We start from the raw sequence: 24830 nt of genomic DNA, 5'->3' as shown, positions 1-24830 counted from the left end.
TATAAAAATCACCTTTTACAAACCCCCCCAAAAAAGAAAGAAAAATAAAAAAGGATTATTATTTTAATATTTGTTCTCCGAAATATAATATGATGAGACGGCGAGTGACGTATGTTGGAACAATAACAGTGCTCTAATCGGCGAATGATGAATCTTTTTAATAGACAAGAGGTATTTACGGATCAATCAGTTAGAGTGATCAATTTAACCTTTGATGTGACGTGGCATAGTACCCACTTGCATGTTAATTAAGGCGGCTTGGCTCTTATCTGAGAAGTGAGAACGTCTAATTCTTCAGCTGGTCAATGCTTTAGCGTTTTAAATTGCGGCGAAAAAAAGAAAACTTAGTGGACAGTAGAAAAATGATACATTTCATCAGCGTTTCTTAGTTTTGCAAGAAAAGCTGACATGCCGGGTTCCTACTCGCTGGCGCGTTCTAAAAAGTCTTCGTTAGCTTGATAACGAGAGCGAATTAAAGAATAACGAAGGGAAAACAAAGAGCATGCCGTCTCGATCGTTGGACGAATGGCGCATCATCACATTCGTATTCCATCATCGCGGAGACTGAGAAAAGAAAATTAGCGAGATCGTCTGTTAGATCCATAGATTGGAAAAGAGAATAATAATAATAATAATAATAGAAACGTTCTTGGATATGCAACCTATATTATTAAATATTCATCTTTCTCACGGATGCTTATCCCATCTCTTATTCCTAATCGGATTAGCGTAGGATAACCTGTTAAGATGGTGTACTATTTGAATAGGATTAACTTTTATTATATGATTAATTTGTCTACGTATAACAGTGCCAGCAATCCATGAAGAAGAAGATCCACTTCCAATGGCCCGTGGTCTGATTTCAACTATGACCTCATGATAGAAATCACCTAGAAGATGCCGACGACACGCGATCAGGCTTCGCTTCCGCTCTGTTTGCTCCTCTTAGTCTTTATTTAATCCCCGAAACGCTAGGCATTGGCTCTCAGCAAGGCAATCGTCGTGTCTCCCTTCCTAACCCCCCGTTATTTGAGTCAAAGTCAACCTCTCTTACTTCACTAACCCTGGCATTCGTCAGATGTGAAAATTCACCTTACACTACCCCGCCTCATACTTCGTAGCCTACTATCACGGACCACATGACATTAACTTTTTGAGCTGCAAATTCGAGTTAACTTCACTTCGCAAGTACTATAAAACACACTAAGGGTTAGGATAACCTTCAAGGATAAAGAATACTATTTGACGAGTAGCACTTCAATTGCTTAGTTAGTTCACATAATACTTCTCTATAATTCTCATATAGTACTAAGTTCAAACATTTATAGATCCACCCGAGGGTTTCAATCTTGTGGAGCATTACTTTTGTTTTAAAATAAGTCATTTGATTTTTGGCCATTGTCTGAAGGATTACTGCAGATGATAGTAATATTTTGATCCCAATATGATTATTATAAGGAGCAGTTGGCAACCAGTTCATGGACTCAAAAAACTCTAAATATAATAGAGCCGACGGTACAAACAAAACAGTTCTTACACTACGCTCAAGGCGGCGAGAGGGATTGGAAATTCCTCGATGTTATCCCTTCCTAAAGCTACCCTTTCTGCGACGTCGTCTTCCACGACGAAAAATTCTACATGATCGACGGGAGGAATAAATTCTATTGTTTTGTCTTCAACACTGGACCTTTGCCGCCGCCGGCGATCACCAGCCATTTCACGTGGCCGGATATGCAGTACCACGACGCCGTGCGGGCATCTGGTATCCTCCGGTGAACTTATTCTGATGGTGAAAAGAAAAGACTACTTAACAAGGAATTATAACTTGATCTTCGTTACCCAAGATTTTACCGTCGATAGGTTTTGTCCAGATAGCTTTAATTTCTTTAGCTTACTTAGTGCTGGATTTGTATTACAAATGGACATGCAAATGGACTTAGATACATGTCGGTCTGTCATTCAATTGTTAAAATGAAGGTTTTATTAATGTATGAGCTAATTAATGCTAAGAATGTTGTTTTTCTGTATAATCCTGGCATACAAATTCACATAAATAGATGACAGAAGAAACAAAAGAAATTCTACCTTCCAAAATGATGAGGATAAGAAGAAAAACTTGTCACCGTATTACTGGAAGTGGATAAACTAAATGCTAGCTTTGACAAGCATAATAGCTATTATATTGTTGGAGTGCGCTTGTTCAGTTGTTCTTCAGCCTGTTCATAGAAAGTCTAACTGACATCTAGAAATTATGATATTGTGATTGAATGATGAGAAGATTGCACATAAAAAATAGGGAGAGAGAGAGATACACTTTCAAGTATATTACTGTTTTATACGATGGCAGGGCCTTCTCATGCAGCACCTGGAATGGCCCTAAATTTACAGAGGTTGAGACAGTAACCAAACCTACTACAAATGCAGAAGAACCCATAACAAAAGAATAAAGAAGCAATTAGGCTAGGTCCTCTTCCGTAGCAACATTGGAATGGCCCTAAGGATACAAAGATGAGAACAGACTCAAAGAACCCTATGCCTCAGCAGAAACTCGGGTAAAAGGAATCAAAGAAGGCAGCTAACTGACACTTTCAGAAGAACGTTGGAAAAGGAAATAACCAAGCCATCATCAGATGATGAATCCGATACGCAGCGAAACGAAATGTTTCACTCATCGCATGGACAGAAGTGTGCTCCTCTGAGTTGCCTTCTTTGGAGGAGCTACCTTTGGAGATCTCTTCAGATTTTCCATCACAATCCTTTCTATCTCATCAATGGAGCTTGATAACTTCCTCTCAAAGGCAGTTTTGTTCAGATCAGTGGGGGAAGGATTGGTAGAAACAGATGCAGTCTGCAGTGATTGGTCAGCAAACGGAACCAAATCAGGAGAGCTACAGGTAAGCAGCAGCTCAGTTTGAGAAGCGGCAGTGTTTGCAACAGTTGGACCTGAAGAGTTAACAGAAACAATTGATTGGTTGTCTTGAATTGGTGGAGTCTGACTTAAAACATTCGATTCCTCTGGTGAAGTGGCTGTGACATGTTCGGATGGAGAAGTTACTTCAGGGTTGCGGCTCCTCTGCTGAGCTGCAACTGCCCTTAACCGGCTCCTTCTCCTCTCAACAGCCTAAGTTTATAGGGAAAATAAAAACATATCTAAAAATCTAGTACGTGGGATTATAGAATGTAGAGCTATATAAAGGAGTGTAAGAAAACATGACAAGGCAGTGCAAAGTTTTTAGCTTCATAACAGGAAACCTCCTCATTAGTCTTATACCCAATTCTAGCATTTTGAAACAAATACAAAGAAAAGATTATGATGCAATTAGATTGATTGAAAGTTCATGGGAACAAAGAGATGCTGGACTTTCTGGATACCGACACACATATAATTGATTGACAGTGAGTAATGAACATAAGAAAATAGTATCTCCATGAGGAATGAAGTAAAGTTATCTGACAAAATGAAAAATTTACAAGTAGGGATTTGTTTTGGGCTGATAACAGATACATTTTAGAGCAACAGCGGACAAAGATCAAAAGAAGAATCCGTAAAGGAGCAAAACAACCATGTAGATGTGCTAACAAGAGTGATATTTGCTCTCCCATAATCTGAATAGACCTGTACTAAAACTCTCATTATCTCAAAACAATTGAAACTCACACTAATTTCCAGTAAATATGAGCTTGAACTTTTAATCACAATCTCTAAATTAACATCCAATCGCCCATCTCAAGCTGGTAAAAAGACTATCGAACAAATATTTACAAGGATACACTAGTACACAAAGACTGCAATATACGCAACAGAAAGATGAATTCCCTCTATCACGACGATCAAAAGTGGAATCAATTAGTAGATACACTACCACAGATGAAGGGATTGAACAAGAACACTAAAAGAATAAAGATCCAAGGAACCAATCCTATCAAGAAACAAGGGTGAGTTCTTCCTTACGTTAACAACCGCCGTGACGTCCCGAAGTGGAGTGCGCGGATACCATTCCGGAAGCGGGCTCTTCCTGGGCCGGGCACGACGGACAGAGACGCCCCACGACGGCGGCACGTTCTCCTTGTTGTCTGTGACCCATACGATACGACCGCGCCTCTGACCCGTCACCGCCGCCAGCGGTGACGACACCCTCCGGATAAAGAAGCCACCGGAGAGCTCCGCTGGCCCTCCTCCATTAATTGCCCAATCCCTCAACTCTGGCATCGTCACCTTCGAGACCCAAATCGGATAACTAAATCAATACAAAAGGAATAAAACCACATGTAAAATCCAAAACAAGTATAAAAAAAAAAGAACAACCCCATCTGATAAAGATCAAGATAAGAAGCAAAAATCCATGAGAAAATTCAAGAAAAGGGGGTTTTGGCCCATTTGAACACCATTTCTTACCGCAAAAAGCTTCAAATGTTTGCTCTTCTAATCTCCTACTTCGTGTTCTCTCGTCTTCCTCTTAGGCCAGATCTGACCACATCGACAATAGCATCGAAATGGATCGTCGTATTTAAAAAGGAAGGGGAGATCGGGGGAAAGGGTTTCAAACTTTCAAATTTCTGAAATGGGCGGATAAAAAAAATAATGGAGCTCGAGTTTGAGGTAGTGTGCCGCAGGTACAACGCAATGAAACATCGTCCGAGGCATTTCGTTCGAGAGAATGGACGGTTGGATGTGCAATATATAGCCAGGTTAGAATATCGTACGGTTAGGTGTCACAGCATTAGTTCTACTAAACCAATCCCAGCCGTCTGATTACTTGCGTTTCCTTCATGTGGTTAGCACCGACCGAGCACCCGATCGGCGAGGCATCTTACCGCGGAGTCGTCCCCCTCCCCACTCCCTCGGCACCCCCCTCTCTCTCTCTCATCTTGGGGAAGAAGATATGCATAGAAAGAAGGTTATATTCAAATTTCTAACACAAATCCAAGTGTAAATATGCCAACAACTAAACTTGATTGTAACTAAGTTGTCTTTAAAGGACACCAAGGGGTTTTAAAGGGACATAAAAACAAAATTCTTACTAAACATTGTACTTAAGCCCAGAGAAATATTTAGGAGTGGATGCTGGAATTGCTGGATATTGGGACACATAGAAATGATTGATAGTGAGTAATGAATATAAGAAAATCATATCTCCATGAGGGCTTAAATTTCAGCAAGCAAACAAGGTTCTCCACATTTACTCCTGGGCTAAATTAATCCTTAATCCGATGTCCAGTCTCATTCAGGAAAATTCTCCAATTTATTGCAAACATATATGCACATCATCAGAACAATATGACATCTTAATTTGTTCTTGGCCAACTTCACCACTGTGGTCAAGGGCTGACTTCCCAGGAAACCAATTTTATTCAGAAAAGAACAACAGAAATAACTACCACAGACTGAAAATTATATATATATATATATAAACTTTGCCCGAAAAGCATGTCCGAAATTCCGAGCCAATTTTTACACTACAACATGGCAAAGGCACACCAATATTCGACGAAAATGGTACCCAGGAAAAAAAAACTATACTTTTTCTGACTTTGGTTAATATTAATTTACATTCTTATCTTCACGACAGCAATGTTTCGAAGGAACCATCGTCAAAATAATGCTGCAAGTAGCTGATTCCTTGTTTGTTTCCTGCTTTCTCACCAGCGCCTAAGTCTGCTTGCATCTGATAAATGATTCCTTCAAGGACCACTAGCACGGCTGAATATCAGTGATTATCTAATAACTGCAATCATGAGATAGCAAAAAGAAAAATGAGAGAAAAGAAGACATAGATAATGAAAGAATTAAATAAAGAGTTGCTTAATGTAGAGTAGATCTATCTGATGATGAGAATTAAATAAATAATATGACTGAGACTCGTATCATCTAGGTAATATGTGGATGATAGCACGAGCAGCAATTGCACTTCATGTTTGCACCATTTCACCAACAGTTTGCACTATTTCTGAAAGCAAGCAGCATCTAACATTCTTGCTAAAATTTAAATTAGCAGAGAAAATCAGAGGCATAAGATTGGTAGGTGGATAAACTCCAAGATGAAAGCTGAAATTACAAAGCAGCAATGTTTCGAGGGGGAAAAAACAATCGTCGCATTTCCAATCAGGAGCATTCATTACTGATTGAACAAGAACATGTAGAGTAGAAGACTGAATAAAACAAGTCAAGGTAAAGCAACACAGAATGGGATTCTAGATAGCGCATCTAGCACAAGAATATTGGAAATATTTAGATGTGATTAACAAACTTCTGGATTTCTGTTAGATAATTAATAACTCAGGAATGCAAGGGAAATAGTACCATGGAGAATCAAACCCTTTAAACCCATCTTTTCTGAGCCTTGTTCTTCAGTTCTTGCTGAGTGTGCCTTCTAGTTCTTTTAAAATCTAAAGTAGAAGATACTGAATGTCTCTGTCTAACTGATGGGGTTGTTTCAACTCTGTGAATTATCCGATTCTCACTACAAGGACTGGCATATTGCTGCTTTAGAGGCCACCCGGGTGATCCATTCAAAGGAATGAGAAGTTCAGGTGACAGTTGCCTCTGACTTTCAGTTGCTGCAAAACCTTGTTGTTCAAACGTACAATTAGCAGTAGATTTTATATGATGTTCTTTAATAGGTGACTCAGTGTCTGAAGATGATGAACTGGTGCTACTCATATCATATAGAAGATTGTTAGACATGACTGGAAGCTGAGGGCTCTCTGAGCTTGTGGCAACTGAAGAATTTCTTCGTATCCTTGTCAATTCTATCACCTACAACATTTGAATCAATTCTCTTGATTAAGAAGGTAAAGTAAAATTACATGGTTTCCACATCCAAAAACTTTCAGAGCGTGGTTTACCTTCTGCTCTAGAAATGCCATGTCTTTCTTCAATTTGGATATTATCATGTTTTTCCTTCTTACCATTTCCTGTATCTCAGCAATTCTCTGTTTATAGAAGTAAATAAGATAAATACAATGATTAAATTTATGCGCTAAAAGTAAATGAGAATATGCACCTTAGAATCTGCAACACTAGAGGCATGCGCAGCAGCAGTTAGTTCCTTTATAGTTGCATCCTTCTCTTCGCACTCCTTGCGAAGATTATAGAACTCCTGTTCCACTGCCAGGGAGCTTAGCTGAAATGCGTCAGTCAACCAATTAATGTACGTCGCTGGACTAAGAGATTACAATTAGTATATAGTCTTTCTAGCTGGAAAAAAATTTACATCTTGGCAACGAGGTCGTGGATTTTAAATTTAAGATCTACTCAAACAATTCTCTAGTCCTCTAACCTGGTTGTCCACAGACGAGGTGACACTCCAACAGAAGTCAGACAAATCCGACATCCGGCGCTCCTCTTGCTCCGCCATAGCGGTGCACTCATCAGTTAACTCATCTTTAATAGGTTCTACTCCATTTATATCCTACATTCGAAGCAAGATTAGCATCAAAATCACCAGAAAGGTTTCATATAACAACGGAGGCATAAAAATTGGAACTTGCTGGCATTTCCAACCTTTTTCCTGCAGAGAGGAGTAATACCACTCTCAGGATTCAGCTCTATCTGGAAAGGCCTAACCCCAAAAAATTTGTCTCCTTCCTCTTCTGCCTTCCTGTCCCGGACTAATTGCTCATTCTGAGAGTAAAATTTGCCGTTGTACTTCATTGTTTGATCCTGCAAAAAGTTCATTTCTTCGCACAAGTCATCAAGCTTCTGCTGCATCCCTAGCAGCACCTGGTCCTGCTTTCGTCAAATCAAAGCCATCCTTCCATTAATATTAGCACTAAAGAAAATTTAAAAATCCCATCAATTTTGTGATAGATTTACACATTATTAACGAACAAAACAAAAGATAGTCCGAAAAAATTACTCTATAAACATCAACAGGAAGAAAAAAATGAAGAATATTTCCTCGTATGTCTTTAACCAAATACCATCGGAAAAATGCAATGCGTCTCCTTAGGATGCGGTGCGCATTTTAGGGAACTACATCGATGGATTTTTCTCTTAGTAGTTCCTTTTTCAGTATAGCAGACAAAGGTCGTGCTATGTAGCTACTTCTAGATTTTGAAACAATGAAAGGTTTCATCTTTTTAAGATCAAAATTTATTAGATATAAAAGAATCACGCTTAGACTTCAAAAGATGGGGACCGAAAAGAAGGTTATCTATTAACACGAAAATAAATAAACGATAGCTACTACAGACCCTGAGATCTATTGATCTCTGCAGCTGGAGTATCTTCTTCGAGCTCTTCGATCGTGATGTGGCGGCTGCCACGGCAGCAACGACGAGAACCCGATGGAGAGGACTAAAAAGCTCCCAGGCTACGGCATCCTCCTGGCCCAAGAGGGGCCCCACGGCTCGAGCCGATGTGGCTTCCTCCGCTCCGACGAGTCGTCCCTGGAGTGAAACCCATGCAAGCTTCCTCCTAGCAGGGGAAGCCGGGCGGCTCGGCTTGCTAAAGCGACTCGATAGGCGGCGAGGAGAGGGTGAAACGGAAGAGAGGAGACGGGAGAGGGAAACACGCGATGGAGGAGCGGGAGTCGCGAGGTGAGAGGCATCTTCATCGGCGACCACCATGGCGATTGGCGAGATAAAGAAGGGAGAGAGGAGAGGAGACGGCGGAGGCGGAGGCGCTCGTTACGGGGGAGAAGTAAGTGGGGGCTATGAGCGCGTGACTTGGGTTAGGAAAGTATTCAAACTTTCGGGCAGACTTCGAGAACGGGCAAGAGAAGCGACGTCTTGACGAACCAGATCATGCCATGTGGAGGACGATCGTAGTAGACGGAGTAATAGCCGTTGAGATTACCATCTTTTTCCCTCCCATGAAATTACATTCAAAATTTTCTGCACTGTTTTTTTCTTCTCTCAGGTTTTTTAGATTCTAATTATACTTAAAATTATATATTAAAAGTTATTGAATTAAAAATTGCATAATTAATATTTTTAGATGTGAGTAATCAATATATTAATTGTGTTCCATAAAAAAATATTTAGAAACACAGATTCAATATGATGAGATCTTATTTAAATTAACTAGGATGCTTATTCTATTCGATGCAAATCAATTCATCAATTGCAAGCCGATATATTTAAATAGGTATATTTGGATTCGACATAATCAATTTACAACCATTAAGATTTAAAAGTAATCAATCAATCGAGTCTAACCAAACTCGATTTGAACCCTTTAGAATAAAAGGTTTAATCCCAATCTAAGCCTGATTTTATACCATCAAACTCTTGCCGCTAGACTCGACTCAAAAGCCCTAACCTAGCCTTTACTGAAATAAAAAAACTGCACAATGGCTAAGTTGACTAAGCTAATGTGGTTACTGTTAGGATCTAGATTACTAACTTTGTATGATAAAAATCAATACGCAATTTGTTACTGATTTCCTTGAATATTCGTTTCTGTCACTCTCTTGTTTCCTTAACTTGATTTCAGACTCTACTTATTGAAGCTACCAAATTAGCTATCCTCCGTATCTGTCTGCGATCTATTTATTGACTTCAATTTGTGAGTGCTTTCGTATCATGAAGTCAAAGAGCCAAAGAGCCGAGAAGTGAAGAAGATAAAAAAAAAAAAAGAATGATTACGAGGAGGGTAGATGCTTTCTGAGCTGTTAGGTTGATTATGTTCGAGTCCGATATCTCACGGGCTAACAGGTTAGAATATTTTAGCCCTGTCCGAATCCGACCCAGAACCGACTAGCGATTTGTGATCCAGTCGCCGCTTCGATACTCCGAACACCAAGATCTCAACCATGGAATCCAGACAGCCGGAGGAGAGAGAGAAAGAGAAAGCGGAGGGGGGCTTTCTCCTACCAATCCGGCGGCTCGAGATGTCCGATCGCTCAAAGGGCTTCATTGACCTCCTCGGCCAGCTCAGCCCTTGCTCTCCTCTCTCCGATGCCGACTTCCTCGCCCGCTTCGCTGAACTCGCCTCCCTCGGCGACGACCACGTCATCCTCGTCATAGAGGACCCCCAATCGGGCCGTATCGTGGCGACTGGCACGGTGTTCGTCGAGAAGAAGTTCCTCCGCGGCTGCGGCAAGGTCGGTCACATCGAGGACGTCGTCGTCGACGCCGCCGCTCGTGGCCTCCACCTCGGGCAGCGCATCGTTGGACGCCTCGTGGATCACGCCAAGGCGTCGGGGTGCTACAAAGTTATCTTGGATTGCACGGCCGAGCTGAGGGCATTCTACGAGAAATGCGGGTTCGAAGAGAAGAATGTCCAGATGGCCCGATATTTCTAATTTCTGATCTGGGAGAGTTGTAAGGTTTATTTCTTCTGACTTCTTTGCTATGCTCGTTTATATTCTTGAATTCCAGGATTCTTTTTTGATTTGTTCTCCTATATGATGCGTTTCATTTATCAGTATGATTTGAGAAAACCGAGGGAATAGTTGGTGTGATTATTTTGTCATTATATTCTTTAGAATAATCTTAGAGTTTATCCAACCAAATTGGTCATCCAAGATGTCCGTCCGATATATTTTCTAAGTTTGCATAAGGTGAGTCTTTAGAGGGATATTCATTACATTGGACTATCATCATCTATTACTCATCAAATTATTATGCATGTTCAGGCAATGACAGTGTCAATCACTAGAATCATTTTATTACTTTTTAAATCACATGATGTCGGGAAGCATAAACATGTTAGGATTGAGTACAATTTTAGTTGTTCCAATTAAAATATCAATCAAAATCTATTTCTTTTACCCCTTATTAAGAGGCTATACAGTGAGATAAGACCTGTTGGAATCCGTGTAGCTAGTCCAAATAGCTCATTTTAGGTGTTTGTAGTTTGATTAGCTTAGGCACCTGTATAGAACCATTTACTTACCGCTGCTAGTAGAAGTAAAAAATATAACTGTATAATAGTTACTGTATTATATAGTAGCTCTGTGGAATCTAGCACCATTATTTGGTTAGGCCTTATTAAGAACTTCAGATGTAGAATTCTATTTCAAGATTTGGAGTTCCAACATTTGCCTATTATTGCAGTGTAGGTTGCCTGGTTAAATTTTTAGCTATTAGAAAGGAATAATGGGAGAAAGAGCAAATTTAGTTAAAGAACTGATATGTAGAAAGAACTTTTCATTTGTTAGATAAAGCAATGACAGTACAAATAAAAGCCTTCTAGATTACAACCATTGTTCTGGATGCATTTCAATTGCTGATATAGGTTTCATGGTTCTTAGCTGGATCTTTGGGCCTTTGCCAAGGTTATGGCATATAAGATGTTACCTGGTTATTGTAGAAGGCATGCATAAGCTGCAGGACACACCACTTGTGCTTCCCCAGTCAAGATGCAATGGCACAGAAAAAAAAAACAGAAAGAAGTTAACGGGTGTGCCTTTGGCAAAAGAAGGATGCTACAAAGAGTTCTTTTTCTGGATCAGTTCCCTTTGTTATTATTTTATAACAGAAGTTATGTTCTTAAATGATGGATGCAGAATTAAGATTAGAGGCTGTTGTTAGAATAGAAATTTGATGATGCCGCCATTCTTTGTGAGAAGTTGTGGTCATTTTTGAGATATTGCACATCCTTTATATGCACTTTGTTTTGCGATGAACACTTTTGATAACCCTTTTTTATCAACTGGTTTGCCATCACCTAGAAGGCTTTGATGTCTTAGTTTTTGAATGCATGCTTTAATTCGAAAATATCGAAAGCCTGCAGACATTTGCATCTTAGATACTTTTAACATAGTGAATGTGCTCCAGTCCTTACTTTCATATGTCTGTCTTTTTGGTTCATGGACATCGAAGTCTAAAACAGTAGTGGTAAACTGATACTATATTTTTAGCAGTTTCTTAGACAAGATTCTAGCTTATTATCCTATGTCCTATCAGCTAACCCACCGAATGCTCTATAATTTGAGCTAAAAATTTATAAAGGGCCTTTCGCATGTAAACCCCTCCAAAGTCCCTTATTCACTTCCTTCTTAGTATTCATTTGTAGACTCCTCGAACCTCCTTTTCTGTGTGGACACCTTAGAATATTTTCCCACAGATAAAAAATAAATATGAACCATGTAATGGTAAAAAAAGGGATATACAATAGTTGAGAGTTACATATGCAAAAGAAGCATTAATTTTTTCTTTTGCATTCTTTTGATGGTAAGTGGTTTAGATTTTAAGTAATGGTTACCAAAAGTAACTTGAGTACTAATGCGAAAAGGTAAGGGTCTTTTGAGGATATATACAAAGATGCTGATTGCTGAATTTCGAGACCTTGCATTATATACGCAAATAAGGGACTTTAGAAGGACATTCATGCAAAGAATCCAAATATAAAAATGTCATATTCTTGTTTTCCATGAAACATTGACTTAATTATTTTTTTGTTCCAGAACTACTTTTCTTATTCATGTTGCTTACTATGTTAGGGACCCTGTTGGACCTTGTTCCTAGTCTATTCAGATCTTTGAAATTTAGCAGGCCTTATAACTTGAATAAGTAATAGTAGGACTTTGGTGGACTGACAGTGTGCCCATGTTAGTGTCACATATTATCTTATTAAGCATGGCCAGAAAATTTAGAATACTCTATGTTCATTCCAAGACAACTTCAGCAACGTAGGACAAATTTAGAATAGAGATTGTCTAGGGCAATAGACTATGCCATAGTTTCTTGTTGGATTCTGGAATCTGAATTCAGATAAGAGGTTAGCTAAAACTTGCATCAAGAATTGGAAGGCTTTATCAAAACATGATGTTATACAACTAAGTTGAGCCTATTGGTATTAAATCTTCTCAGTTGCATATAGAGGGGAAAATAAATTGAACTGGTTACTGTGGGATGTTCTCTTTAGCCACAGTAGTAGCATGTATTGTGGTGGCGCGGGAAACCACACCATTACAGTAACTTACACCATAAGATAATGTATCTTTCTCAGTTTCTGCAGCTATTACTAACGCACTTTGTTCAGCTAAGTAGCCAATTTACATAAGATCCTTGCTAGATTTCTAAATCTTCACAATCCTTTTCTAGTCTTATTCAGATAAGGATACTCAGAGATTTTGGAGATCCTCCTATTAATGCTTAATCCTGATATTCAATAGCAATTGATCTATATCAGCAAGATTTAGTTCTTCATGTTTCCTTGATGTTGCATCATAGCTGTGCTATACTTTTTGTAGCATGAGGCTTCTACTGAGTCGTTTCATTATTTTCATTTGACTTCATGCTCTAAATCTTAATGTTTAAGATTTTACTGGTGCGAGTTTGGGCATAGGTAGAGTACCTGATTGCTGCTGTGTCATGCCGCTAGCTTTGAAGTACACCGGGAAAGCAACACTTGTGACAATAGATGGTTCTAAAACTTATTCCTTCGCTGGTTCCTTTCTAAAACCAGTTCACAAAGAGTACTACTTACATACAGGTCTAGCATTGCCAGCATCCAATCAGTACAGCATTTAGTACTATAACTATCTCTGGCATGTCAGCCGAGCACAAGTTGCCTCTGTTGATAGAAAGAAGCATCTACATGTCAATGGTTATTATGCAAGCTTCCAACCATTCTGTAAATCTATGCTTTACTCAAATCTCTGATTCACATCTTTTTCCTTTGATATAGGTGATGCTAGTGCAGGGTGGCTGACCTATTTTTGCCAGCACAAGGCAAAAGTTGTTACTGGCGTGGATCGCACAAGTGATCAACTTAGTAACTTCTCAAGGTTCTCCATTGCATGCCTACTCTCATTTAGGCTGGAATCTTGATGCTTTACTAGATATTAAATGTGTGCATTTGGCTGGATCATTGAGTTGTTTTCCTTACTGGATTTGACCAGACAAGCTCTTCAGCACTTATCTCTGGCACTTATCTACTGGGTCCAGTCCATTCAGAACTCCTACATATTGTAGTCTGTAGAAGCAGTGTGCCTTAAGAATTAAATTATTTCTATCACTATGTCATTAATGCATCTTTCTTTTTCCCTTTAGAAACTTATTCCACTATATTCTTCATAGTGGAAATATACTGCTTTGGTAATAGATCTCCGATATCTTGATGTGCTGCAGTATTCTGCTTTCAATACTTGGGAAATTACAGTCACATACGATTTGAGGCGTTGACTATGTTTAAATTTACTTGTTTTCTTACTTTCCATTAAACAGTATACTGGGTCCCAAACTGGGTGATACTGACTATTCTATTTATTTTATTTTGGTTTACTAGTGCTTGTTTAGTTGGTGTTCAAAGTTGACATCTGCTTTAGCTGAAATTGCATGCTAAGCTTCGGGTAAGTAGATATTTCTCTTTGTGGGGCGTATGATGTGGCAGTACTCATTTTTCTCCAGCTCACGTGTTCCTTGCACCGGCCACCGCCCAGCAAATCTTTATCTCAAAGGCTAGATTTGGTATGTTCGCCTTCTTTGACCTTATGCAGTGCATGTAGCCTTTTTCTTATGATATTAATTAGTGCAGCCGATAATAATTTGTGGGCCAAATAAATGCAACCTATAATTTGTGGGCCCTTTCTTTTACTTTAAATATGCATTGCATCGCCTATTATAATAAACTAGTATCACACTGACCTCTACTTTTGGAATGTTTAGCATCATTCTCCTATCTCGTATGATAATTAGCAGGAAAGTTGTTTATTGTTCAACTTTTAAGTTTATGGGAAACTTTTTGAAGAAATTTGTTCATGTGTCTACCTCTTTAACAGCACAAATCAAACTTTCTCTTTCACCTTTATTATGTTTTAGGCACCAAGTTCCAACAGAAGAATCCCGGCATCTTCCTACTCACAGTTGATCTAATCAGAGGATGATCGCTACAAAAAAAGATGGATTTGATATGTAGGGCGACTTGGCTATAAGGTGAGTTTGTTTCTTTCTTCTTACATGAACTGCTGCAGATAATATCCTTGATCAGACGTTTCGTGCTTCTCCATTTAGCTGTCATATATACTCGCATGCACTAGCTTATGGTCCCCTGCCTAAAAGGCAATGATCATTTCTGTCAAAAAGGTAAAATAAATCAACAGAACTCTGTTAAATATTATAAGATTGCCCAGATCCAGAAGGAGAGGTAGGTTGTGGTGGATGAAATTTCGTATCATTGCCCAAGTATCACACTCACTTCATTATTGTTGATAAGACCTAATGAATTGTTCTAGTGTGGTTGTAATTGCTACAGCTTGTTCTTCAACAAGAAAATAGTTTCTGAAATCCAATCATTATGTCATCCTAAATTTATTTGGAGGGAAAAGCACTGTGGGCAACTATTCATTTCATCTTACTGGTAAAAGGATAGTGTCAGATTATTTGACACGGATTAGATTAATTCATATAGTCTCATGTTAGACTGGTCACATACCTGCTCTTCGTACGCACTGCACAACAAGAATCGATTAGTCATGTCTAATTGGGCCAACAAATTAATAACTGTTAGTCAAACTTTTAGTTGTCCGAGATCACGGCAGGAGTAACATGTGAACCCGTCAACTTTAACATATTTTTAACATTTATAAGGAAAAAAACCATCGCCAGCAGATCAAGTGTCATCTTGATGAAGTTATCATATGATATCAAACATTATTATATGAAATATTATCTAAATATCAGTTTCAAGTTTGAAAGGCTCATTTAGGATTTAATTTGTTTATGGCCCTACTTTTCATTGCTCAAGTCATGTGACCACATATATATATATATATATATATATTAGTTATGGTTGCTCCGTCTCCATCATGGTTGTTCTGCTAATGCTATTTTCCACGGCAGAGTTAACAGAGAACATCCAGTCTGAAAAGGTTGACTTGGTGACGGTCATTGTAAAGCATTGGATCGGTAAATTTTCAGAGTGGATGACTTTGACCCCAGAGGCTAGAAAGCCTACAATTTCATAATATGGACATGGTATTAAAATATAATATCCATTATTCAGCATAGTTTACTATGCAAGTTTTTTGTAACAAAAGTTATAGTCTACCAATTAATATACATCTATACCAAACCCTTTGCGGAAAATTTCTATTTTATTTTCGTTGGCGAATAAAGTGGAAAGAAATCTACATGGATTCGATCTGATTCCCATCATGCCATCCTTTTGGTGATAACGCCTTAACCTTTCTCTTTTACCGCCCTATCTCCTCTACTTTTCCCACCCCCTCCCTCCCTCCCTCCACTGTGGTGGTGGTGGTGACTGGTGATGTCAAACCCATCTCTGCCACGCAAAAAAAAACACTCTGATCCCATATCTCCATCACTCTCCACAACAACAACATAAATCTTTTTTCTTTTTCTTTTCTCTTCTCTTCTCTTCTCTTCTCTTCTCTTCTCTTCTCTTCTCTTCCTCTTCCTCTTCCCCACTTTTTTCTTTTATATGCGGTTAACCAACGAGAAGATAAAACACAAAAAGGAAAAAAACTCTTATGGGAGACAAAAACAAGGCGTCGCTGTCTCTTCCCCTCGAACGATCCTCCCTTTGCATCTGGTATATAGTAGAGCAGACGAGCATCATAATTTCCCATGCATCGGAGCCGTTGATGAGGGGGGATGGCATATTCGGACGGTAAAAGATGCACGTGGGTCCCCTGATTCCGACACGCGCCCCTCTGCTCATCGGTGGTGGAGACACTACGTGTCCGTCACTCCTACCAGGGGGGAAGCATAATATTGTGATCCCGTGAGTTGGATACAGCTGCTCACATCTCACTCTCTCTCTCTCTCTCCATCTCTTTAATATCTAGACTTTAAAGGTATATATATATATGATCATACGCATCATGGAGAGAGAACCAAGATAAATTACATTTTTTGTAATCTACTCCATCAACTATAACAACCATCTGTTAGTTGTCGATCGCAAGCTTACTCAGTTTCCTGTACTTGGTAAAGAAATCCAACGCCTACTCTATTGCAGATAAATAGCAAATTCATGTCTTGACGATAACTAGTGGTTTGCCGGTGATCCATGAGCTCAGATTAATTTACAAGAGAAGTAGAAAATAGACATAAACAAGGTCGTGGGTATAAATCCATCTATGTAGCTTCCAACGTAACAAAACTATACATCACTATTCTCTCTCTCATTGGCCTCATCCAGTGGTAAAAAGCTCATTGCCTAAGGTTATGATATCATCATGCTTGCTGGATCTCAGTACTGCCGTTGATTGCTGGCAGAACAGGTGCAATTCGACTTACTCTCCTTTAGTGTCTTCAAATTATGCAGGATAAATAACAACAGAAATAGCCAAAGTTAGAACCCAATTGGGTAGGTTTAAAAGTGATCGATCCCATCAATGTAGGTTACTGTACCTTGACCTGCTTCTGGAGATCTTTAATGTGTTCGACAGCCAAATCTAGCATGTCGGCTGTGTTGGTCTGCTGTAAATGCAAAGTGCCAAGCAGGGAATTCTGGGTTAATACATTGCACTGGAATTTTGCACAGAGACTCTGTTTCTGTTGGAAGAGTTACTACCTTGTCCATGTTTGGCACTAGCTCCTGTAGCTTCCTCATTCTCTCACTGATCCGAGTTCTCCTTACCTGATTAAAATTAAATAAATAAAAAAACTCTAATGGATAGATTCACACACGCCAAATTTGAACAATGGATTAATGGAATCACGTACCCTCTCGGCGATGCTTCGCGGGTGCGTGGCGCAACCTCGCTTCGCCCGGATCTTGCATGGGACGGAATCCTGGAATTGCAACAACTTCTCGTAAGCCGCCATGTCTGACGAGGTCTTGGTGAGAGGGTGCATGTTAAACTGATGGCCAAGGCCAGAGACATGATTCCGGCGCTCTCCATTCTGTTAGCAATTCAGGGAACAACCAGAAATGAAAACCTTAAATAATTTAATTCGACGGCCAGAATAGGAATTAATTACCTGCGACTCCGATGAGCTGAGGCCGGAAATTATCTTCCCCTCAGCCTCTCGGGCTCGCTTTAAGGGGGAGAAGTTGTCGGGAAGCAAGGAGGAGTCCTCCCAAGAGGCAATTGGGTAGCCAGGGATATAACACCGGCCGCCGCTGACGTGGGCGGGGTCCTCCTCGGGGCTATTTCCATCCATGCCCTCGCTTCCTGTCTCGGAGATCTGAGACATAAGAGAGCCCTGCCTCGACGAGAAGCTTAACTGAGTCTTTAGCCTATTCCCAGAATTATCCATTTCCATGGAGGAGTTAGTCCCGTTTCTGAAACCACTCATGCCCCTCATCATGCCATAGCCTATTCGAGAAGCAAAACACAACTTGGATGAAATCTTTCTCATGGAAATCTTTTGTATAAATATACCAAAAGAGGAAAAATTTCAGTTGTCTTTGGACCTCTTCCCTCATTAATCGGTTTCTATTCTAGGACATCATTAATAGCTACAAAATTTTATGGATGGAGAGAGATAGAGAGAGGAGGTACCATTTCCCACATTCAAGTGGGAGAAGAGACCAGCAGGGGAGCTACTCTGGCGGATGAGATTAGCGCCGCCGCCTCCGTTGGCGGCGCTCTTCAACTGCTCCGCTTCCATCGCGGACGAGCTCGCGGTGCGATACAAGCTCTCCACCGAGCTATGGCTCGGGATCTGCTGCTGTTGATGCGATTGGTAGAGCATATGCTGCTGCGTCGCCGCCGCAGCTGCCGCCTCCATCGCAGCCGAGGCCGCCGGATTCGGCGGCGAGTTGCCGAAATGGGCGAACATGGTCTCGGCTTCCGGGCTGGAAGTCCTGACGGGGAGGAAGTCGTCGCAGAGCTCTCCGATGAGCGAACTCGGCGCCGATCTGTACCGGAGCAAGCCGGAGCTCATCTGGTGTTGCCGGTGTTGGAGCAGATCGGCTTCCTCCTTCCGGTGGGCGAACGGGAAGTTGGGATCCTTCGACGTCGCCGGCTGCGGTGATCCGTACATCTCTCTGTCGCTCTCCCTCTTTTCCCTTACCACTTAAAAATCCCTTCTTTATCCAGACCTATAACAAGTTTCTTCCCAATCTCCATGCTTATTCGCCATGAGAAGAGCTCAAATCACCAACATGGAATCTCGGGAGAAACGACTGAAATCGACCCTCTAGCTCAAGACCCACAAGAAACCGATCAAAACTAATAAATAAAAAAAAGAAGAAAAAAAAAATCCAAACTTTATCTAAAAAATTGGTATCAAGGAGCGAGCTTTTGAGATTCTACGAGTCTCCGGACTACTCCCCTCGCCATCAACGACGACTCAGCGAGAGAAAGAGATAGAGAAAGAGAAATCAATAAATGGATCTTTCTCCTACTTCTCTCTAATCCTATTTCCTTCTTTCTCTACTTCCTTTTTTTATTAATTTCTTCCTCTTCTCTCCTCGAAGCACCGAAACCAAGGAAGTGGTTTTGGATTTCCTTTTTTTTTTAAAAACAAAAACAAAAAAAGTGGAGGCGAGAGAGAGAGCGAGAGAGAGAGAAAGAAGAGCTAACCAATAGGAAGCGGCGGAAGCGAGCAATCTCCCCTAGCCACTACCCGAATTTATATCAACGAAGTGGCTAAATTACCCTTGTACTTCTCAAAATATTCCGATAAATGCCACCCAGTAAGTAAATATCCACCTGTCCAGAAACGCAGCTGCGGATTGACGAAAACACCCCTAGAGACAGCGAGACGAGCTACCGTCTGGATTCGCTTCTCAATTGATCCGTCTACGTGGACACCTCGATCTACAATCTATGCTACGGAACAATGTACCCATCATTTCCTCTTTTGGGTGCTTCCCCTTTTAACTATTTTCGGCATCGGACCGAGGTTTGACGTTATCCCAGAAGGCCAGCGGATAGATTCTGCCGGCAGGTGAATGCTCCTCGAGTAACGTGTCCTCGCATTTACCTTTTGATTCGGCACGGACGGTTAAGATCAGATTAAAACTTTTAATCCTTCGGGTGAAGTTTTGGTTTTCCACACTGAACTCCAGGATTTCAGCAAACAAACTTTCCATACCTTAGTCTTGGAATATATACAATATTAGTTCATACATATATAAACGACTGTTTCTTATGTGCAATAGAATTAATTCTTTATCAATCAATTTGATGAAGATCTAACGGTTAAGATCTTTAAGGGTATAATATGAATGAAAGATATTATCGGTTCAGCAGATAATTTTTTTTAGATATATAATCTTGCACATTATTTTTTAACAATTATATTATCTTAATATTTTATTAAGTAAAAGACATATATATTATTAACTGAGAGTAATGTATATATATCAAAATAAGGGTATTGATGTCTTTTATAATTAAATTGATGAAAATTTAATTATATTTTATCTTTTTTATTATTTTTGATTATTTACATATATCTCCCATTAGTTTAAGATTGATTTAAATTAAATTTTAATAGATAGAGATAGAGAATTATATTTAAATTGAAGTTTATCTCAAAATAATCAAATTTAAATTATTTAATATTAAATGATATCTCCTATAATTAAGGCATAATTATATTTAAGAGAGAAATCTTAACGGAAGAAAAAAACGTATAGAGCGCTTCTTCCGTACCATAAAGTTAATTGTTTATCAATCACTTTGATGAAGATCTAATAGTTAAGATCTTCGTATAACAAGAAAATTAAAAAATTAGGCACACGTAATTAATCTTCTTAACTAATATACTCTCTTCCGTACCGGAAACCGGTACTAGGTATGAAAATTGGCTATTATAGCCGTTGGATCAAGATTATAATTTTTAAAGGTGCATTGAAGTATTTGCTTATATACATACATACATATACATACATACATGTACATATACATACATATATATATATATATATAAATAAAATTTTTCACTTGAATTAAATTTCGAGTCAAGCCGAAGCTAACTAACACAAACTTGACTTAAAAAAAAATTTATTTACTAATATTATATATATATAGGCTTAGTTTAGCTCAATTTGAATATAGTTTAGTTTTAGATTGAGCTCAGCTCGAACTTAGTCCGACTCGAACTAGCTTGACTTGAATTCAGCTTGAAAATTTTGATTCAGGCTTGGACTCGATTTAGGCCTAGTTTGGTTCAACTTGAATTGAATAAAAAATTATACTCAAAATTAATTGCGGTCTAAACTTTAGTTAGAGCCAACTCATTCAAATTTCGCTCGATAACACTCATGTGTGTGTGTGTATATATATTACTATAATATAATTGTTTAGAATCCATGACTAGGAGCTGACGGTGTGGATTACATTAGAAAAGAGATGACATTAAGATAAATCGAACTGTGGGCCACACTTAAAAAGTGTGATTATAGTTATCCTGAGACCTGATAGCAAAGTTTGCAAATATAACAATGTGATAAATGACTTCCTATTTGAAGAAAAAAAATAGAAAATTTTCTAAAGCTATGAATGATGATGCTGATGGCAAAGTTCAGATACATATAACGAAGTCAAATCTATCATAGTAGTTTTAACTAGTAGATTTTAATCTTTTATAGTAGCCAAAACCAGACCTATACATTTGAGATTTTGTAACAGACCCAAGATAGTCATTTGGACGAAATCTAATGGTCGTAGGTGACATATATGGTCCAAAATCCCAAGCAATCGGAAAATGAAGGTCATGTCAAGTGTATACCAAACAGAAGAATGAGAAGTATTCGAAATTTTGGAAAGTTTTCTCTCACAACTACCATTTTGGAACGTACGTGAAGTCTTGGAAATGAGTTTGTTTGTGGCTGCACATTCGTTCATACATATATATACACCCATCAACAGTTCACTGTACTCTTGACGTTGATGTTGGGGGGAGCTCCTGTGATCTCGGAAAGGGTTCCATTTCTAAGTTATCAAAGGGCACTAATTTGAAGAGTATTACCCTTAATCCAAAGACTTAATTACTTTATTTTTAAAGAAAGTTCATATAATATTAATATTTCATTTGTCTTGCAAATTATTTTAATTTAATACTAATAAAAAAGATAAATATGACATCAAACCTTTAACGAGCTCTATACTTGGCTGATAAATCGACAAGTGAGTATAGTGTCAAGCTCTGAGAATAACACTAATAATCTTGTAGGAAAACATACGAAATAGAATATTCATCTTAGAAACTTGGCCAAACACAGAGAACACCACGAAAAGAAGCATTAAGAAGCTTAGAAGAAGACATAGACATTCAGCGTCTTATGGATAATCAACACCACAATAGAGCTAAAAGAGCAACATGCAAAACAAACTAAAAATACTTAAAAACAAAAAGGAGAAGCAAATCGAGCAACTCCAAAACTGATCCGACCTATGATAAGTAGAGGAAATCTAAGATAGCTCCACTAGCTGTTGCTGCCACATGTGTCATGAAAAGGGTGGGGCTGGCAAGGACCACCAAGGTTTGCACTAATGAAGCAGGCAAGGTCATCTAAATAATAGGAAAGTAGCAGTGATAGTGAGGAGTGGTGGCAGTCAAGCGTGCGGGATGGGAATCAAGGTTGGATGTGACGAGAAGGGAGTTTGCAGTGGGGGGTAGTGGCGGACGGCGAATGGTGGACATCGACCCCAAGGGATGAGTGTGGAGGCGATTGAGCGTGTAAGATCCGAGAGCAATTGCTACAAGGGAGAAAGGTTAGCTCGACGGTGGCAATGAGCAATCCAAATGAGGGGAGATATGGCGGTGGTTGACGTATGACGACAAGGAAAGGGAAACAAAGAGGTGGCTGTGGAGAGCGGTGATAAGGGCATAAAGACATAAAATTTTATGGGAAGGAAGAGGAGGGGAAGAGAGAAAGGAAGAGGGAAAGAGGTTGCTCCCCTTCCCTAACCACATACTAGGGAGGGGAGAGAAAAACCTTGCTGGCGGCACGAGGAAGAAAATCCCTCAAGAAAGACGGTTAAAGCCTCTATGCCAAAACCTAGCAGAGCTAGGGCTCTGGGCAGAAGTTTTTAAAACTTACCCTATTGATGTAGTATAAGTGTGAATAATTGACTATATGAAAATTATTTTGTACATCATTAAACATTATTATCGTTAAACCTAAGCTTGATATTTAAACTAGATTCAACTCAAGCTTGATAAACCAAGCCTCATTTCGTGTTCATATGGTCAACCTAGATTGATGGCTCAGTTTCTTCTTCTTTTCTTCTTTTCCTACTAGTGTCCACGGAGGAGTTTGGTGATCCAAGAAGACTGTCATTTAGGCACATTCGTGATTGTAATGTCAAAACCTTAGAAGAGCTCGCTAGGTGCTTCTAATTATATTATATTTATCACTATGTTGCTTACGTTACTGCTGAATGACATCTCGATTCTTGATATATTCCCCTATCGATAATGCAAATTAAGTCATTAATTGTAGTACTCCAATACCCATATTAATTATCAGATAGGATGCTTCTAATATCCACCGTTAAACATGATTTATAGGGCATTAAATTCTCTAACATTAGGGTCAAGTGGATTTTAAAAAATGACCCAAGTTACGATAAGAAAGAGTGAAGTTGTTGGACTAACTATTGAAAACCATTTATATTTGTCTAAGTAATAACTAGTACACGTCGTTAGCTCTTTCTTTATAGGATAAAGAATGCTTAATTTGCTTATTTAATCTTCCTCACTTAATTTTAAGCTGTCCATTTTGTGTGCTATTTAAACATTAATGTTTTTTAATCTATCGTCCAATCATTCTGCAAGCAAATATAACTTGAACACAAACATATTATATAATTCACATATCTAAATAATAATAAACAAGCTTTCCATTCAATCATCATGAGTTTATTTTTATTAGAGAGCAATATACAAATTTATCCTTTGGATTACGTACCTTGCTTTTGTTGCACTCCTCTCATGGGCCCGGAGGACAAAATGGTAAAGTTGGCAAAGTCGTAGAGAGGGTGGTACCGTAAATTATTCAAAAATCCGAGGGTCTTTTGCAAACCGGATTCTCACGGCCGCCTTTTCCTCTCTTCCGCTCGCCACGTGATCAGCCACACACCCTCCTCCTGTATTTAACGACGAATCTTATCCCGTTAACAGCGTTTGGCCCAGACTAAACGCGACGATGACGCCGTCCACGGCTGACGGCACCGGCCCGCTCACGGAGTACCCGATTCCGTCGCTTTCCGTCACGACAGCCGTCAAACGTCCCCTTCGCCTCTCGTGTGGGCTCGGCCCAAAGGGGAAATCTAATCATCTTACTTAAGGCCCATAATATTTGGATTAATCACCAGATCGCCACAGTAAAGACGTTGTGGATAATATCTCTTGGCATTGCTGTAATGGCAAAATTATGATTTTGTGGAGATTACGAGGGTATTACTGGAACAATAAGGCAAATATGTGGATAAGATAAGTTTAGACTACAATATATCCCTTCACTTAGCTTATCATGGTTGATTTATATTGCAATTATTATTTTCATTTTATTGCACGAATTTGATCAAATGAATAAAGAAGTATATATTTTATTTTTTTTCTGAAGAAAATAAAGAATTATTCAGGTGGATGGCACCGGCCATATAGAGGTCTCCAAATTAGAGAATGGCATATTTTTTTCTTTCTAAAATGTTAAATATAAGTTATCAATCAATTGACTTTAGTAATCTGACAGTACTTTCTTTACGACTAAGAGCCGATTCCAACCCTAGATAATTATCGTGAAGAACTTTTTTTAGAAATTTGATAGTTTCGTTCAATAACTCGGTTAAGAGATGTGTTTATGTTGATGACAGTTGTGGGCGATAGGAGTGGTAAAATATTTAGAAGGTATAGATGGAGAGAAAAAGGATGATGACGACGGTGATGATGATGGGGGGTCCACCTTGGTGGACAATAGTCTTGGCTTAAGTGAACAAGAGGGGGAGAAGATTAAGATTGAATGGGATGAGAGGTAAAAGAAGAGGTAAATATAATATCCATCA

At 39.1% G+C, this 24830-nt stretch overlaps 4 protein-coding genes across 7 annotated transcripts; 1 reads left to right on the top strand and 3 right to left on the bottom strand.

Annotated features, from left to right (window-relative positions):
• Positions 1–2257: 2257 nt before the first annotated feature.
• Positions 2258–4802, bottom strand: LOC140778980 (uncharacterized). Of its 2 annotated transcripts, none has more exons than XM_073123906.1 (3): positions 4397–4802; positions 3953–4216; positions 2258–3121 (listed from the first exon to the last, which is right to left on the bottom strand). In XM_073123906.1, the coding sequence occupies exons 2-3, from the start codon at positions 4208–4210 to the stop codon at positions 2669–2671; spliced, it is 711 nt and encodes a 236-aa protein (XP_072980007.1). In that variant the 5' UTR covers positions 4211–4216; positions 4397–4802; the 3' UTR covers positions 2258–2668. The 2 variants fall into 2 exon arrangements, with proteins under 2 accessions (XP_072980007.1, XP_072980006.1); XM_073123905.1 differs by having other exon boundaries at positions 3953–4238; positions 4397–4801.
• A 544-nt stretch (positions 4803–5346) lies between these two features.
• Positions 5347–8660, bottom strand: LOC140778956 (uncharacterized). Of its 2 annotated transcripts, none has more exons than XM_073123870.1 (7): positions 8197–8660; positions 7505–7729; positions 7281–7412; positions 7005–7124; positions 6847–6915; positions 6302–6757; positions 5347–5726 (listed from the first exon to the last, which is right to left on the bottom strand). In XM_073123870.1, exons 1-6 carry the CDS (start codon positions 8569–8571, stop codon positions 6320–6322), a joined length of 1359 nt encoding a protein of 452 aa, XP_072979971.1. In that variant the 5' UTR covers positions 8572–8660; the 3' UTR covers positions 5347–5726; positions 6302–6319. The 2 variants fall into 2 exon arrangements, with proteins under 2 accessions (XP_072979971.1, XP_072979970.1); XM_073123869.1 differs by having other exon boundaries at positions 5349–5726; positions 6847–6933.
• A 942-nt stretch (positions 8661–9602) lies between these two features.
• Positions 9603–14024, top strand: LOC140779862 (glucosamine 6-phosphate N-acetyltransferase). 2 transcript variants are annotated; one of them, XM_073125161.1, is made up of 2 exons: positions 9603–10269; positions 13583–14024. In XM_073125161.1, the coding sequence occupies exon 1, from the start codon at positions 9759–9761 to the stop codon at positions 10248–10250; it is 492 nt and encodes a 163-aa protein (XP_072981262.1). In that variant the 5' UTR covers positions 9603–9758; the 3' UTR covers positions 10251–10269; positions 13583–14024. The 2 variants fall into 2 exon arrangements, with proteins under 2 accessions (XP_072981262.1, XP_072981260.1); XM_073125159.1 differs by having other exon boundaries at positions 9612–10274.
• A 2872-nt stretch (positions 14025–16896) lies between these two features.
• On the bottom strand, positions 16897–19410 carry LOC140779330 (transcription factor bHLH130). Its single transcript, XM_073124355.1, has 6 exons — positions 18369–19410; positions 17845–18182; positions 17587–17766; positions 17435–17500; positions 17272–17340; positions 16897–17170 (listed from the first exon to the last, which is right to left on the bottom strand). The coding sequence occupies exons 1-6, from the start codon at positions 18850–18852 to the stop codon at positions 17111–17113; spliced, it is 1197 nt and encodes a 398-aa protein (XP_072980456.1). The 5' UTR covers positions 18853–19410; the 3' UTR covers positions 16897–17110.
• Positions 19411–24830: the final 5420 nt, after the last annotated feature.

The sequence above is a fragment of the Typha angustifolia genome, chromosome 15, assembly GCF_048772165.1.
Source record: "Typha angustifolia cultivar Huaian chromosome 15, ASM4877216v1, whole genome shotgun sequence".
Lineage (NCBI taxonomy): Eukaryota > Viridiplantae > Streptophyta > Magnoliopsida > Poales > Typhaceae > Typha > Typha angustifolia.
The sequence above is the reverse complement of the archived record's forward strand: the minus strand, read 5'-3'. Positions and strand labels throughout refer to the sequence as shown.

Coding starts and splice junctions, on each gene's coding strand:
- LOC140778980 (XM_073123906.1), bottom strand. CDS start 4,210: ATGCCAGAGTTGAGGGATTGGGCAATTAATGGAGGAGGGCCAGCGGAG. Junction 3,122..3,952: donor ACGTCACGGCGGTTGTTAAC/GTAAGGAAGAAC, acceptor CTATAAACTTAG/GCTGTTGAGAGGAGAAGGAG.
- LOC140778956 (XM_073123869.1), bottom strand. CDS start 8,571: ATGGTGGTCGCCGATGAAGATGCCTCTCACCTCGCGACTCCCGCTCCT. Junction 6,934..7,004: donor CTAGTGTTGCAGATTCTAAG/GTGCATATTCTC, acceptor TTCTATAAACAG/AGAATTGCTGAGATACAGGA. Junction 6,758..6,846: donor TGGCATTTCTAGAGCAGAAG/GTAAACCACGCT, acceptor CAAATGTTGTAG/GTGATAGAATTGACAAGGAT.
- LOC140779862 (XM_073125161.1), top strand. CDS start 9,759: ATGGAATCCAGACAGCCGGAGGAGAGAGAGAAAGAGAAAGCGGAGGGG.
- LOC140779330 (XM_073124355.1), bottom strand. CDS start 18,852: ATGTACGGATCACCGCAGCCGGCGACGTCGAAGGATCCCAACTTCCCG. Junction 17,501..17,586: donor CGCGAAGCATCGCCGAGAGG/GTACGTGATTCC, acceptor AATTTTAATCAG/GTAAGGAGAACTCGGATCAG. Junction 17,171..17,271: donor ATCTCCAGAAGCAGGTCAAG/GTACAGTAACCT, acceptor CATAATTTGAAG/ACACTAAAGGAGAGTAAGTC.